This window comes from Aythya marila (assembly GCF_965140915.1).
Source record: "Aythya marila genome assembly, chromosome: 5".
NCBI classification, from domain to species: domain Eukaryota; kingdom Metazoa; phylum Chordata; class Aves; order Anseriformes; family Anatidae; genus Aythya; species Aythya marila.
Window position 1 is genome coordinate 26,907,884 of NC_139046.1, and position 12,024 is coordinate 26,919,907.

At 46.4% G+C, this 12,024-nt stretch overlaps 1 protein-coding gene across 2 annotated transcripts in view; it reads right to left on the minus strand.

Annotated features, from left to right (window-relative positions):
• The window catches only part of SPTLC2 (serine palmitoyltransferase long chain base subunit 2), a 72,447-nt gene extending 61,655 nt beyond the window's left edge, over window positions 1-10,792 (minus strand). Inside the window, exons 1-2 of one of the 2 annotated variants that reach the window (XM_082762063.1) lie at window positions 10,607-10,786; window positions 817-1,011 (exon numbers count right to left, since the gene is read on the minus strand). In XM_082762063.1, coding sequence (XP_082618189.1) covers window positions 817-1,011; window positions 10,607-10,717 — 306 coding nt within the window. In that variant the 5' untranslated portion in view covers window positions 10,718-10,786. Of the gene's footprint in view, window positions 1-816; window positions 1,012-10,606 lie in introns of both variants that reach the window. The other variant, XM_082762064.1, reaches the window with a different exon arrangement.
• Window positions 10,793-12,024: the final 1,232 nt, after the last annotated feature.

The window sequence follows — 12,024 nt, forward strand, 5'->3', positions numbered from 1 at the left end:
TCCACTTCAGGAGCAAAGCTCACTGGTATTCACACTATGCTAAGAGGGCTCACACAGCATTAGCAGGAATTGCCTTGTGAAATGCAAGTTTAAATGGCAGCTTTTAGACTGCAACCTCAGTGGGGACTAGAGGCCTCTAAAAATGATTTTAGACAACATAAAATTATGTATCTCAGACTAACTGCTGGAGCTGGCAAGACCTTTTACCTGGTAACAGAAGCTCCCATTAATAGCTTTTTTTTTTTTAATGCTATCATAGAACCAGGAGTCAGTACCTCTAATTACTTATTAGCTAACCTGCTTGCAGTGTCTTGGACCTCATGTGAATTTAAAAGCATCCAGCTTGTGCTCAGGTTCTTACACACAAGATTTTCTTTGCAACTACTCAAGCTAAAGAGAATTAATAGCATGCTTCCAAATCAAAACAGACGGCCACCAGAGCAGCATTAGAAAGCCTCCCACTGCTGTGAAGCTCAAGCCAGATCCTTCCAGTAGCACTTCTGTAGCTGCTGGTGCTGGCAGATCAGGTCTCTCTCTCCCTCAAACCCTTGTTTATGCTGCTCTCAGTTTGTTGATATAACTGTTGATACAGCTTTGCAGTGAAGCAGACAACATAACTGGTCCACCAAAAAATAACCCAGCTAAAAGAAAAATTGTTTTGTATAATCACACACCGGTAGTACCATAACATATGGGGTATTTAGAAGACAAGGAAAACAGCAGAAAACCGAGCAATACTGCTCTACAAAGAAATTCTCAAACTATAGCCTCAGCCACACAATTTCCCACTAAACATTGGTGTCTCCCGGTGGTTACCTTTTGTTCTTCTCTTTCTATCGCGTTCTGACATTTCTCGATCTTCCATTGCCGCATGAAGTCTCGCAGATATCCAAAGAGAGTGAGAACACCATAGCCTACGTAGGTCAGCACAGCAACCAACATCGGTGTTTCTTCAAAAGCTTCATTGAAAGGCCGTTTGTATAATCCTCCGTTGTGCACAACATGATTTATCTGAAGTGAAAATGTAAAGAGAGGTACCTGTGAGATACTCATTAATGACACATCAGAGGGGCATTTCTGAGCAGTCACTGATCGCTTCCAAGTTGTGCATTCCCCCTGCCCGTCTCAAAGCTCTTCTTGCTAGGTCCAGTTGTTATTAACAAACACTATCAGCCCCCGTACACAAGGTTGCTGTGACACAGCCTCCTCATCCACCAAGTTTTGATATAACTGAAGTCACAGAGCAGTGAGGCTTCCCAGACCTACTGCAGAGAAAATACTAACAAAAACAAAACAAAACAAAACAAAACAAACAAACAAAAACAGAAATAGTAATGAATAGTTTTATTAAGCTAAACACTATATTCTCGGGGCTATGAAAACTGAAAAACTAACTGGACAATATCAAAGGAGACTCAACTTTAGAACCCTGAATTGCTGCAAGAAAACAAGTATCAACTGTGTCTCCATAGCCTTAGCCTAAAGATGCTGACGTAAATGCTGCACTTATCCATGTGGTGGACATGTCTCAGACAAAATGTCATTGTGTACAGGCTCCACATTGCATATGTGTCAGCACCCAGAACAAAGAAGGGCTTTCTGTGCAAAGTACACACTACAAGTGTGTATGACTACAAGTCATCTTGTTACTTCAATACTACCTCCTGAAACTAAGAACTTGACCCGTTGTATAATACATGTACATGGGCATCTCAAGTATCATTGCTGTAACTTTATTTGTGACTATTACAGAAAATCTTTGCAACTACAAGGCTCTCTCAACATAACAATGGGGTGGGAAAAAATATCATAGTGTGAACTAGACTACTCATTCCAAGAAACAAGTTAAAAATCCAGATCTAAAAAGTTACTGGATCAAAACCAAGAAACCTTGCCCTAGATGCATGTTGCTGTGTGTATTTCAAAGTTATAGACTAGCTATCCCATCATAGAACAGCTGTGTGTGAAACAACACAGTCCAAGACATAAATCCCCTACTTCCAGCAAAGCTGGGAAGTCTTACTCCTTGCAGAACGCATTGATTTATTTTTGCCAGTGCTACCTGGCAAAAGTCACAGCTGTTTCCCTAAGCCTAGGAATCTAGGCAGATTAAGACTACTTATTGGCATATAATTTTGTAACTTTATGGTGTCCAAATACATTATGAAGGGTGTTGCCAGATGTGGATGGGAATAGCTGGAAGCCAAGATCAGCTTCAATAAATGCCTATATTAACAGCACGCTGGGAAGAGGGCTGGGACAAGGATTTGCCTAGGATGCCGTTTGAATTTTTCTGGACTGTACTCAAATTGCAGTTCATAGCCAAATGTAATAATATATTTTTTAAATATTATAGTCAAAGAAACATCAACACCTAAGGAAGAAGATAATCTTAAATATATTGAGAAAAGAACAGCAAAGAGTGAGGGGGTGGGGGCTAGCAGGCAACCTAAGCTATTCTCCTACCACATGGGAAAGGAAGCCAGGGTTGTACAGAGTCTGTAACAGCTAGGAATCAATGAAAGAACACAAATAAAAGCCTAACCAGACACTGCATTATTTGAAAACCATCATCTGTTCATCCCAGATGCTGAAGCAAGTCTGCATTTCAAGCCTGGTGCATAGTTTTCCAGAAGCAAGGGCCTTCTCGTAAGATACAATTACGCTATAGCTATGCAGTCAAGAATTGAGCAATGAACTTGAACACCACCTTTCCCCCAAAACTCACTTCTGCCTCTTCCCTTTGCCAGCACACACCGAGATAGCAGCAGGGCAACATCAAGTTTCATTCCCAGTTCAGTCACTGGGGTTGTGCAGGCTTTGGAATTGGGCATGCATGGAAACAATACAGCAGACACCACAGAAGCATCTTTTAGCAGCAGCATTTGTGCCAGATGTAAATAACTAAATAACTAAAAATAAATGAAGTGCTTTGAGGCAGGGTTTAATCCTCAAGTGTCTTTAAAACCATATTGCCTACAGTGGTGGCTGAAGTTCAAAATTTTCAAACAGGTGCGGGAACCACCAGGCTTACCACATGTCAGCTAAGACGAAGGCAGCTTAAAGGTGTTTAATCAAGGCCACAGCTTCATAATATGCCTTCCTCGGGAACAATGCCAACCAAAGGATCTCCCCTGTCCCACTCGCTTCTACCTTGAGCCATCTGCAATTCTCTCTGCCTTGCACAACTAAGGCTAATCTGATTTTCAGCATAGCATCCCTCCAGCACTGACCTGATCCAGGCTGGAAATACAATGACTTGCAGAGGGCTATTTTTTATACCCAAGCAATCTTCAGGCCACAAGCTCATTCAACAGCTCTCAGCAAACAAGAATCAACAGCTGTTAGAGGAACAGGAAGGGCAGAAGCAACACAACAACCAACAGCCTTGGTGACACAACACTGCAGAGGAAAACTGATGAAAACTTTCTCTTCACTGTTACTCTCAAGATCCCTCAACTGTATCGCTACGGCCCCAATTCACGAAGCCGGAGAATTTTTACTGCATCCTGACCTGAGAAAGATCACGCAGCACAGCTCCGAGTTACTACAGTCTCACAGCTTGATGAATTGCAGACAAATTTGGATTCCTCACACTGCCAGACTAGGCTGCGAACAGCAGCTGCTCGGAGGAGACATATGACATATCTACTACCTGTGGCTGTCTATGAGGAGCTGAGTTCTGGATACACAGACAACCAAATGGTAGTGACTACTTCTCTAATTACTTAGCATCTAATAGAGATCACATCAAGGCTTCTAATGTGTTTTCCAGGTGAACTTCCACTTACATGTAAGAGATGAAAGGTTATAACCTAAGGGTATGCATCTGAGGTTAACTGATACCAAAAAATAGCTACTAGAGAAAATAACAAAATACAGTTTTAATCAGAGAAAAGTATAACTTTTTCCAGTTCTTTAGAGGCACCTCTGCTTGTGGAAAATGCTAAAACTACACAAGTTGTTCTATGCTGTCAAAAGCAACATTTAACCGAGAAAGACTCTTTTGGGAATATCTCTGTTGATTCAACGCATACTCAAATCTATTTCACCTCTTGGTGCTTTTTTTTTTTTTCCCACCAGTGCGCTTGTACATCCTTGTACTCTTGTGTCAGCTACAAGATAAACTGGGAAACATCTGTGCTATCATATCTAAATTAAATGTTAAAGAAACATTCTGAATGCAATTATGTGGACTCTTCATGAAGCATACAGGTACCATACGTACACTGGAACTGCCTGTAGAAGAGATGTTCATAGCCACGTTTCAGGTACAAGCCTATCTGTTCAAGAACGCTTTAGAAGTCTGTGTTAGCCTTCAAAAGCTTACATGCTATGAGCTTCAAGTCTGCTGCAAAGGTGAAGATGTTCAGTTTCAGAGACCAAGAGAAAAGATGGTATAACTTAGTTTCAGAAAAAAAAAAAAAAGTTGCCAGATTAAGACTTTTATGGCTTCAGCAAACAAACCTTATCATAGCAAAGCAAACCATGACCTTTGAGCAAGAACATACTGCGCATTTAAGTGGAGATGACTAAGTCAGAGATCGTCTAAGCGTGTGGTTCAGAAAAGCAGGTGTATGCTCACATAAATCGGTATTTCCTAGGGTAACACTGCCCAGAACATATGTACACCAAAGAGCACCATCCCATTCAGAAACTCAACTGCAAGAGAAAAGTCAGAGCGCTGGCCAGATGGTCAAGGAAGGTAGCAGAGCAAAGGCATCCTAAATCAGCTGCAGGTAATGCCTGTGCTGCTCCAAGCTTTGTGGGGAAACAAATGCCAGGAAACAATATTATTGCCAACAATTACTGAGGAGCAGCATCATGTAGCTACTGCCAGAAAGGATTGCATTTGTGGTCTAAGCAGAACACTTCAGTGCACTTAATAATCATCATCTCCCCAGTCTGCTGACAAACAGTTCCAACTCACAAGGCAATGCAAAACTCACTTCAGATCTGGTTCACCCTACAGAGAGAATCCCTACAAGCAGTGGGACAGTATCTCTGGTACAAAGGGTGGGAGCATGGCTGTGCACGCGTGGCACATGTACACCTAAACACATCGTCTTGCCCAACTACTGCACAAAGCTGTGCATTAAACAGCCTCCAGACAGCATCAGATCTTGCAGTGCCTTCAGCCTGGGGATCAAGCTGGGAATCAGATTCCAGCTCCACACAGACAAAAAAGGATTTTCTGCCTATCTCAAGTTATTCAAATTCTTTTATGACAAGTATGAAAATATCACGTGCAATAATCCTACAGCACTATCTCTTGCAGTTACCTTAGCATGATTACAGGCCATCTGACATCAGGGACAGAACGGTGTCACCTACACAAGAGTTCTCATTTAGCCACCCCACCCAGCATAAATTCACAGCTAGATGTGTAGCTAATCACAAGCTTCACCAATTACAACCTCCGCTATCTTACTAGATGTGTAGACAACTCTAACAGTTACCAGGGTTATGAGAAAAATGCAAACAATGAAAAAGAAATTAACAGAAAATTTGTTTTTACTTGTGCCTTGCACTCGTTTCCTTCGTCCAGATTTGGTTAGGAGCACCAGAAGGAGCACCATACCTCACCCTGTCATGGATTTACAAAGTGGGTATAAGGAATCCAGCAGATACAGACTTCAGCATTATACTCCCACTGCCAGCAGCCACAAAGCTGGCGTTATTCTGAGCCTGACTTCGTGCTCATTAAAAGCGCCTTTCTGAAAGCCAACATGAAAAAGGGGTTTCAGTGTATTTGTTATACCTGCGTCAGCAGCCAGCTCGGCTGGGAGCTAACTCTGAACAGAGCCCGCACAGGACCAGGGGGCAGATGCACGGGAGCGCCCAGAAGCCAAGCACTCAGACCGAGGGCAGCTCACCGTGCTGAACCTCCAGGAGCATTGCAGCAGCTCCGTGAGGAGACAAAAGCCTTGTGTAAACACGGGACTGTACGTGGACACTACGGCAGACCACAGGAACAGGATTTACTCAAGGAATCTTTTACACGAAATTGCCTATTAAAAGCATCTGCCAAGCTAAATATCTCGTAGAGCAGGCGCATACTTCAGGGAGAGCAGATGTCACCAGTGCAGCATGCAGGAAGAGTGACGGTTATGCTGCTAACCTGGGAAAACCACAACATGCCGTGTTAAGAAGACTTCTATTTCCTGCTGCAAGGAAAAACAGTCTGATGAACCTGGCAGACTGGATGTAAATACCTTAGAAGGTGTATTTATACTGGAATGCAACTTCGCAAAATCCTTACTAAAATTTAGTAGCTTCTCATTAACACACACCACACACTGCAGGATTTTTACTAGCAGGCTTACAGCTTCTGTTTTTAGATGCATGATCTGGAATACTGCTTCCAAGTGTTGATTGCTTTTTTGTCAAAGATTCCTGCCAACTACAGGGAACACGTGGAAAAACAACGAATGCACCTCTCCTCCAGGATGCATCTCTGCTGTCAAAAGCAGTCACGTTTATTATAAAGAATTAAGAGAATCAAACGCTAAGGAAAGTACAGCATTAAGTAATCACTCCCCACAGGCAGCTACATCTAAGCTATCACTGTATTCCATGATAACTTTTTCCTGTCACCTCCAGTCCCTTTTCTTGTGCTGCTTTGTTCTTCGACTTCAGATCTCAAACTGCTGCACAGGTAAAAACACTAAAATGTATTCGCTACCAAAATTAGCAGGCACTGCTCTGCAACACATTTTAACCCTTCAAATAAAGTCCCAGGAGGGAAACTTGTTTTACAGAACAGACTTCACCATTCTGGTGTACTCCTAATTAAATATTTGTTCTTGTTGGTAGGTATTCACAAGTATTTTGGCTTGCAAGTATTGATTCCCAACGAATTCCTCACTCTTTTGATAACTAAGATGTACTTGCCACATCCACACAGATGGGAACAATAAATGTTCAGTTTAAATGTATTTTTTTCTTTTAACAAGTTAATGATACAATTACCTTCGTACTGATATGTTACCTCAGCTGGTGTGTTCAATTGATTTGAGGTGTACAGCATGTTGATAATGACTGAATGTTTTTTTGTTTGAAGTGTGCAACTTACAATGAAGTTTTTCAAAGACAGAAGTCCAGTGGTTCACTAACAAACCAAGCCATAGGCTCTCAGGTACCTCTGAAAGTGTTCTTAAAGTTCTTTAAGACTTACTCTTACTTTTTTGTCGATGGTGTGTTTTTTTGTTTGTTTTTTTTTTCCCTCCAAAAATGAGAAGTTCTGCAAGTGCCATGTTTTAAGCTCCTGTTTCTTCAACTATAAGCAGTCTTCAAGGCTGCACTTTTCAGCTAACCATAATTTTTTTTTTCTAGGAGTGATGCCTTAATGAAGGTCAGTAGTTACGTGCCCAGCTTCAACAAGGCTATCAGTGTTTTACACTCCTACTAGAGAAATGTCAGTAGATAATTAAGACAAAGCTTTGGTCTTTTGGTCAACAATTTTAAAGCGTGACATTTAAGAAAATAAATAGCTTTTGCTGTACAATTAGGACAGGAAAATACAACGTATTACATGATGACATCACTCAAGTAGGTATACTAACAAAAAGCGAATTTACATATTTATTATACCATTTAAGGCTTATCACTAGCTTAATTTGAAATGGCAGTCCCAACATAATGGAAAGATTTTAACATTTTATCCAAACTGGCTTCCCAGTAACACACACAAATGTAACAGAAACCAACCACATCAGCAGTTACCACAAGCATTGGTTCTTATATCAGGACAAATAGACAAATTTTCAAACACATTTGACAATGACACTACATCTACTAATTTAATATGATGGCTTGTAATTTTCATTTAGCCAGATAAATATTGTGCAGCTAGTCCTTTCACAAAGGCTCGGCCTTTTGTAATTAAATTTGGTATTAGAGAAGTATCCTCATGCACAGGCAAGCTTTTTCAGGAACACGGTTTTATCAATTAAAACCATCTGAAGGAGGTCACAGTTTTTTCTAGGTCAGCCAATTTTCTACTCAATTCAGTTTTCTGTTACTGACGCAATACTCGCAGTCAATCAAATAGCCAAGCAGGAGGCAGAAAGTAGTAATTTCTTTCTTCAGGCCTGACGCAAGCCTCAGCCTTTGGCCTTAGGCTAAAATCCCTAAGGCACACATTTTTACAGGGGTTCAAGGATTAAATACGATGTCTAAACTTTGGCACACTCTCCTGCAATCCACTCATTTATCCGTGCTATCATGGAATAACCCAGGTTGGGAAGGACCTCCAGGGGCCCCCCTTGTCCAGCCCCCAGCTCCAAGCAGGTTATTGAGGGCCACGTCCAACCTAGACTTGAACACCTCCAAGGATGGACAGTCTACCACCTCTCTGCAGAACTTCCAGTATTTTCCTGCTTTCATGGAAAAATTATTTGTTTTCCTATCTAGTAGAAGTTTCCCATTCTTCCAGAAGACACCTGTTGGTTCTCATCCCATTGCCACACAATTCCAAGGAAGTCTAGCACCATCTTCTCCGTACCCTTGACCAAACAGTTGAATCTTCTCCTCCTGAGGCCAAGCAAACCCGGCTCTCTCAGCCTCTCCTCATGTGCTCCAGCCTCCCCAGCTTCTTGCCGGTCCCCCAGTGAATTCAGAGATTCACGCAGATAATGTCATTGCCTTTCTAGGGAGCTTAAAACCAGACGCAGTACTCAATGCGGTTTCACTTCCTTGTGAATAAGGTTGAGATTTAGTTAAGATACAAGGCTTTTTTTTTTTTCCCTGTCATAAGAACTTGCAATTTATACTTGCACAGAGACTTGGAAAAAAAACAATTCTGTACTCCAATCCTTTTTTACATTAGTGGACAAGGCAGTTAATCAAAATCGTTATCTTATCATAACCATCTTAAGTAAGGTTTATTCACATTGCTGCTGTCATTAACTCCCTGTAATGAGAAAAACTTCCCGTATTTGTTGCAGGCAGCTTCAGAAGCACATTCTCCCAGAGAGGTCACGCTCAGCCTGACACCAGCCAAAAGCCTCCACAAAACCAGGACGAAGCCAGCATTCCACTGCCCCCGAATCATCTCAGGAGATGAGCCTGTAAGTAATCAGCCTGTGCTCTTAAGAAGCACACACACAGATCACAGGACAGAGAAAGCTGTTTTCAGTATGTACACACCAAAATTTTTTAGGAAAAAAAATCCATGCTGATGTCTTGAATGGCTGTGAAAATTCAGGACTTGTAACAGCTTTAAAGGAAAGCAACTCCGTCCTCCTCCCCTCTTTAAACCAAACTATTCCTTCCCTTCCTGAGGAAGTAGTATGGAGCTGTTTACTAAAGGACGTGTACAATCAGCTATCTGGAGACTGCTCCAGCAGAGCACTCCAAGGCCTTCCAGAATCATCAAGGAATTTACAAGTTGTTTGTATCACTCCAGCTCCTATGTGACTGACCTGGAGACAGTGTGCACAACAGAAAATAAGAACTTCAGAACTAAATCCTATGTTCCAACTACTTGTTTGGTTTAAGATTATTTCTTCTCCAAGTTCTACAAGTATAATAACACCATTCTACTGGAGAAGTTCAATTGGGAAGTCTGAAAAGACACATTATTGAAATCCTGTTCACAGTAACGGGCAGATTGCTTTAAGTTATCTTGGAGAATAAGGGCAACTTGTCCTGTTCAATATGCCCCACTCTCCCTGTTCTAAGGATGAATTTAATGTTTTTTAAGACTTTGTTGAATAAGTATCTGTTGCTTCAGAGCAAAACACTGCATTGGAGAAACACATTCCAGTCTAATATTGTACTGCAGGAAGAAACAGCAATTTTGCCTTCACTCAATTATTCCCACAAGTGCCTCGATAGGTCCCAAACAGCACTTCTCCAGCAGACCAGAATGACAAAAAGAGCAGAATGAGGCACAATGTGGAGAGCTAACTTCATTGCTCTTCTGCTTGACTTTCCCTCTCCTGGCTGAGCTCACTTCTTCCTGCCGGGACAATGCCCTTCGGGGTGCCAGGCCCTCACCTCACGCTGGGTGCTGTGTGGCACTATGACAGTCCTGAACCCACTCACAGCTTGCTCCTTTTCCCACCCATGCACTTCCTTAACTGTGCACAGACCCAGAAACAAGTCACTCACTTTTCTCCCATATCCCAGTTTTTAACTGCTCGGTGGCCTTGTGACCTGCTCCAACAGCGGTGCCCACAGCGGGTGCTGTGCTCGCCGCATGTCAATCCCTACAGAGACGAGCAGCTCGCAGAACCCAAGCAATGGGAGCACAGGGCTTCCCAGGCAAGGAGAAGAAAGAGCTGTTGTTGGGCTCTATTGAGAGAATGGTGCCTACATGATGAAACCTCAACTCCACCTCGTTCCTCCCCCAGCCCCTGCTGCATCTCACTGCTCTCCAGGCAAACCCAGCTCTTGTACGCTTCTGCCGGGCAGCAGGCTCCCCTCTCCTCTTACCAAGGGAATCAAACAGCGGCTCAGACCCCGGCAGCGCACACGGCGAGGCCACCCGCACCCCGGGCAGCGCTCACCCTCCCTGCCCACCCTGCAGCGACAGCACAGAGCCAGCGCTGCGCCCAGCACCACCCCCCCCCCCCCGTGCTGCCCCCGGTGCCGCACCCACCTGCGTGCCGGGCAGGCCCCGCACGAAGCCGTTGCGGAGCGCCCCGTGCGCCGCGCCGCAGCCGTTAGCGCGGGGCTGAGCGCCCAGCGCCGCCCGCCCGGGCCGCTCCATGCCTCCGGCTCCGGCTCCGGCTCCTGCTGCTCCTGCTCCTCCTCCTCCTGATGCCGCCGCCGCCGCCGCGCGCGGAGCTCCCGCAGCCGCCGCCGCCCCGCCCGCCCCTGGCCGGCCCCGCCGCGCCGCGCCGCACCGGAAGCGCGAGCGGCCGCCGGCTCGGCCAATCAGCGGCGGGGGCGTCACGTGAGGGGCGGGGCCTGGAGGGGGAGGCGGGGGAAAGCGCGCGGGGCTCGCCGCGAGGGGGCGGGGCCGGCGCGGAGCGGGCCAATGAGGAGCCGCGCGGGGATCAGATGGGAGGGGGAGGAGGGGGAAAGGGAGCGTCCCGCCTCGGGGAGGGGGCGGGGCCGGAGGGTGAGTGCTGCCCAATCAGCTGGCGGAGACGGAACCGGGAACGGAGGGAAGGGGACGAGCTAGCCAATCGCGGCACGGTAGTGGAGGGAGGGGGCGGGAACGGGAAGAGGGCTCTGTCCAATGGGAGGAGGGAGGAGCGGGGCGGCAGCCAATGGGCGGGAGGCAGGGCGGGGCGGGGCTGGGCGTTGGGCGGCGGCGGCGCGTGAGGTGCCACAACGGCCGCGAGGCCGGGCGGGGCTGGAAGGGCGTCCGTCCGTCCGTCCGTCCGTCAGTCAGTCAGTCAGGCCGGGTGTCTGTCAGTCAGTCCAGGTGTCCGTCAGGCCGAACACCCGCCCGCCGCTTGCTGTTCAGGGCCCGAGCCTGGCCCGGGGTCGTTCCGGGCGTGCCGGGTTCCGGTTGAGGCCCAGGGCCCGGGTCCGTGCCCGTTGAGGCCCGGTCTGAGGCAGTGGCGTTGGCGCTGCGCTGAGGGCCCGCCCTGCCCCGCCGGCACCCCCGGGAGCTGGGAGGCGGCCCCCGTGCGGCCGGGGAGGCCAGCGCTGGTTGTACTGAAAGCCACGTCGAGTTTGGGGCGATTCCTGCCCTTTTTAGTGAGGTCCGGGTTAGCACGCGACGCGCCAGAGGGAGGAAAGCCCAAAGCGTGCGTGTGCCCTGCCCCTTGCACGGGCTGAGCAGGCTGGGCAGCGCAGGGAGTGGCGGGGGGAGATGGCGCTTACCCTCCTTTCCCCCCAGCGCTGAGGACGAGGAAGCGAGCCCCGGGCGGTTACCCCGGGCGGTTACCCGCGTGCTGAAGAGGTGGCGGCCCGACCTTTGGTTCCTCGGGTGTAATTGGCAGGGAAGGGCTGTGGTGGTTCCTAGAACGCCGCCTGGAACAAATCTCGGTGAACACAATGGCAGGCAGGTGAACTCGAGAGAGTACTCTCGTCCTTTCCTCTCTGATTTGCTTTTATTGATAT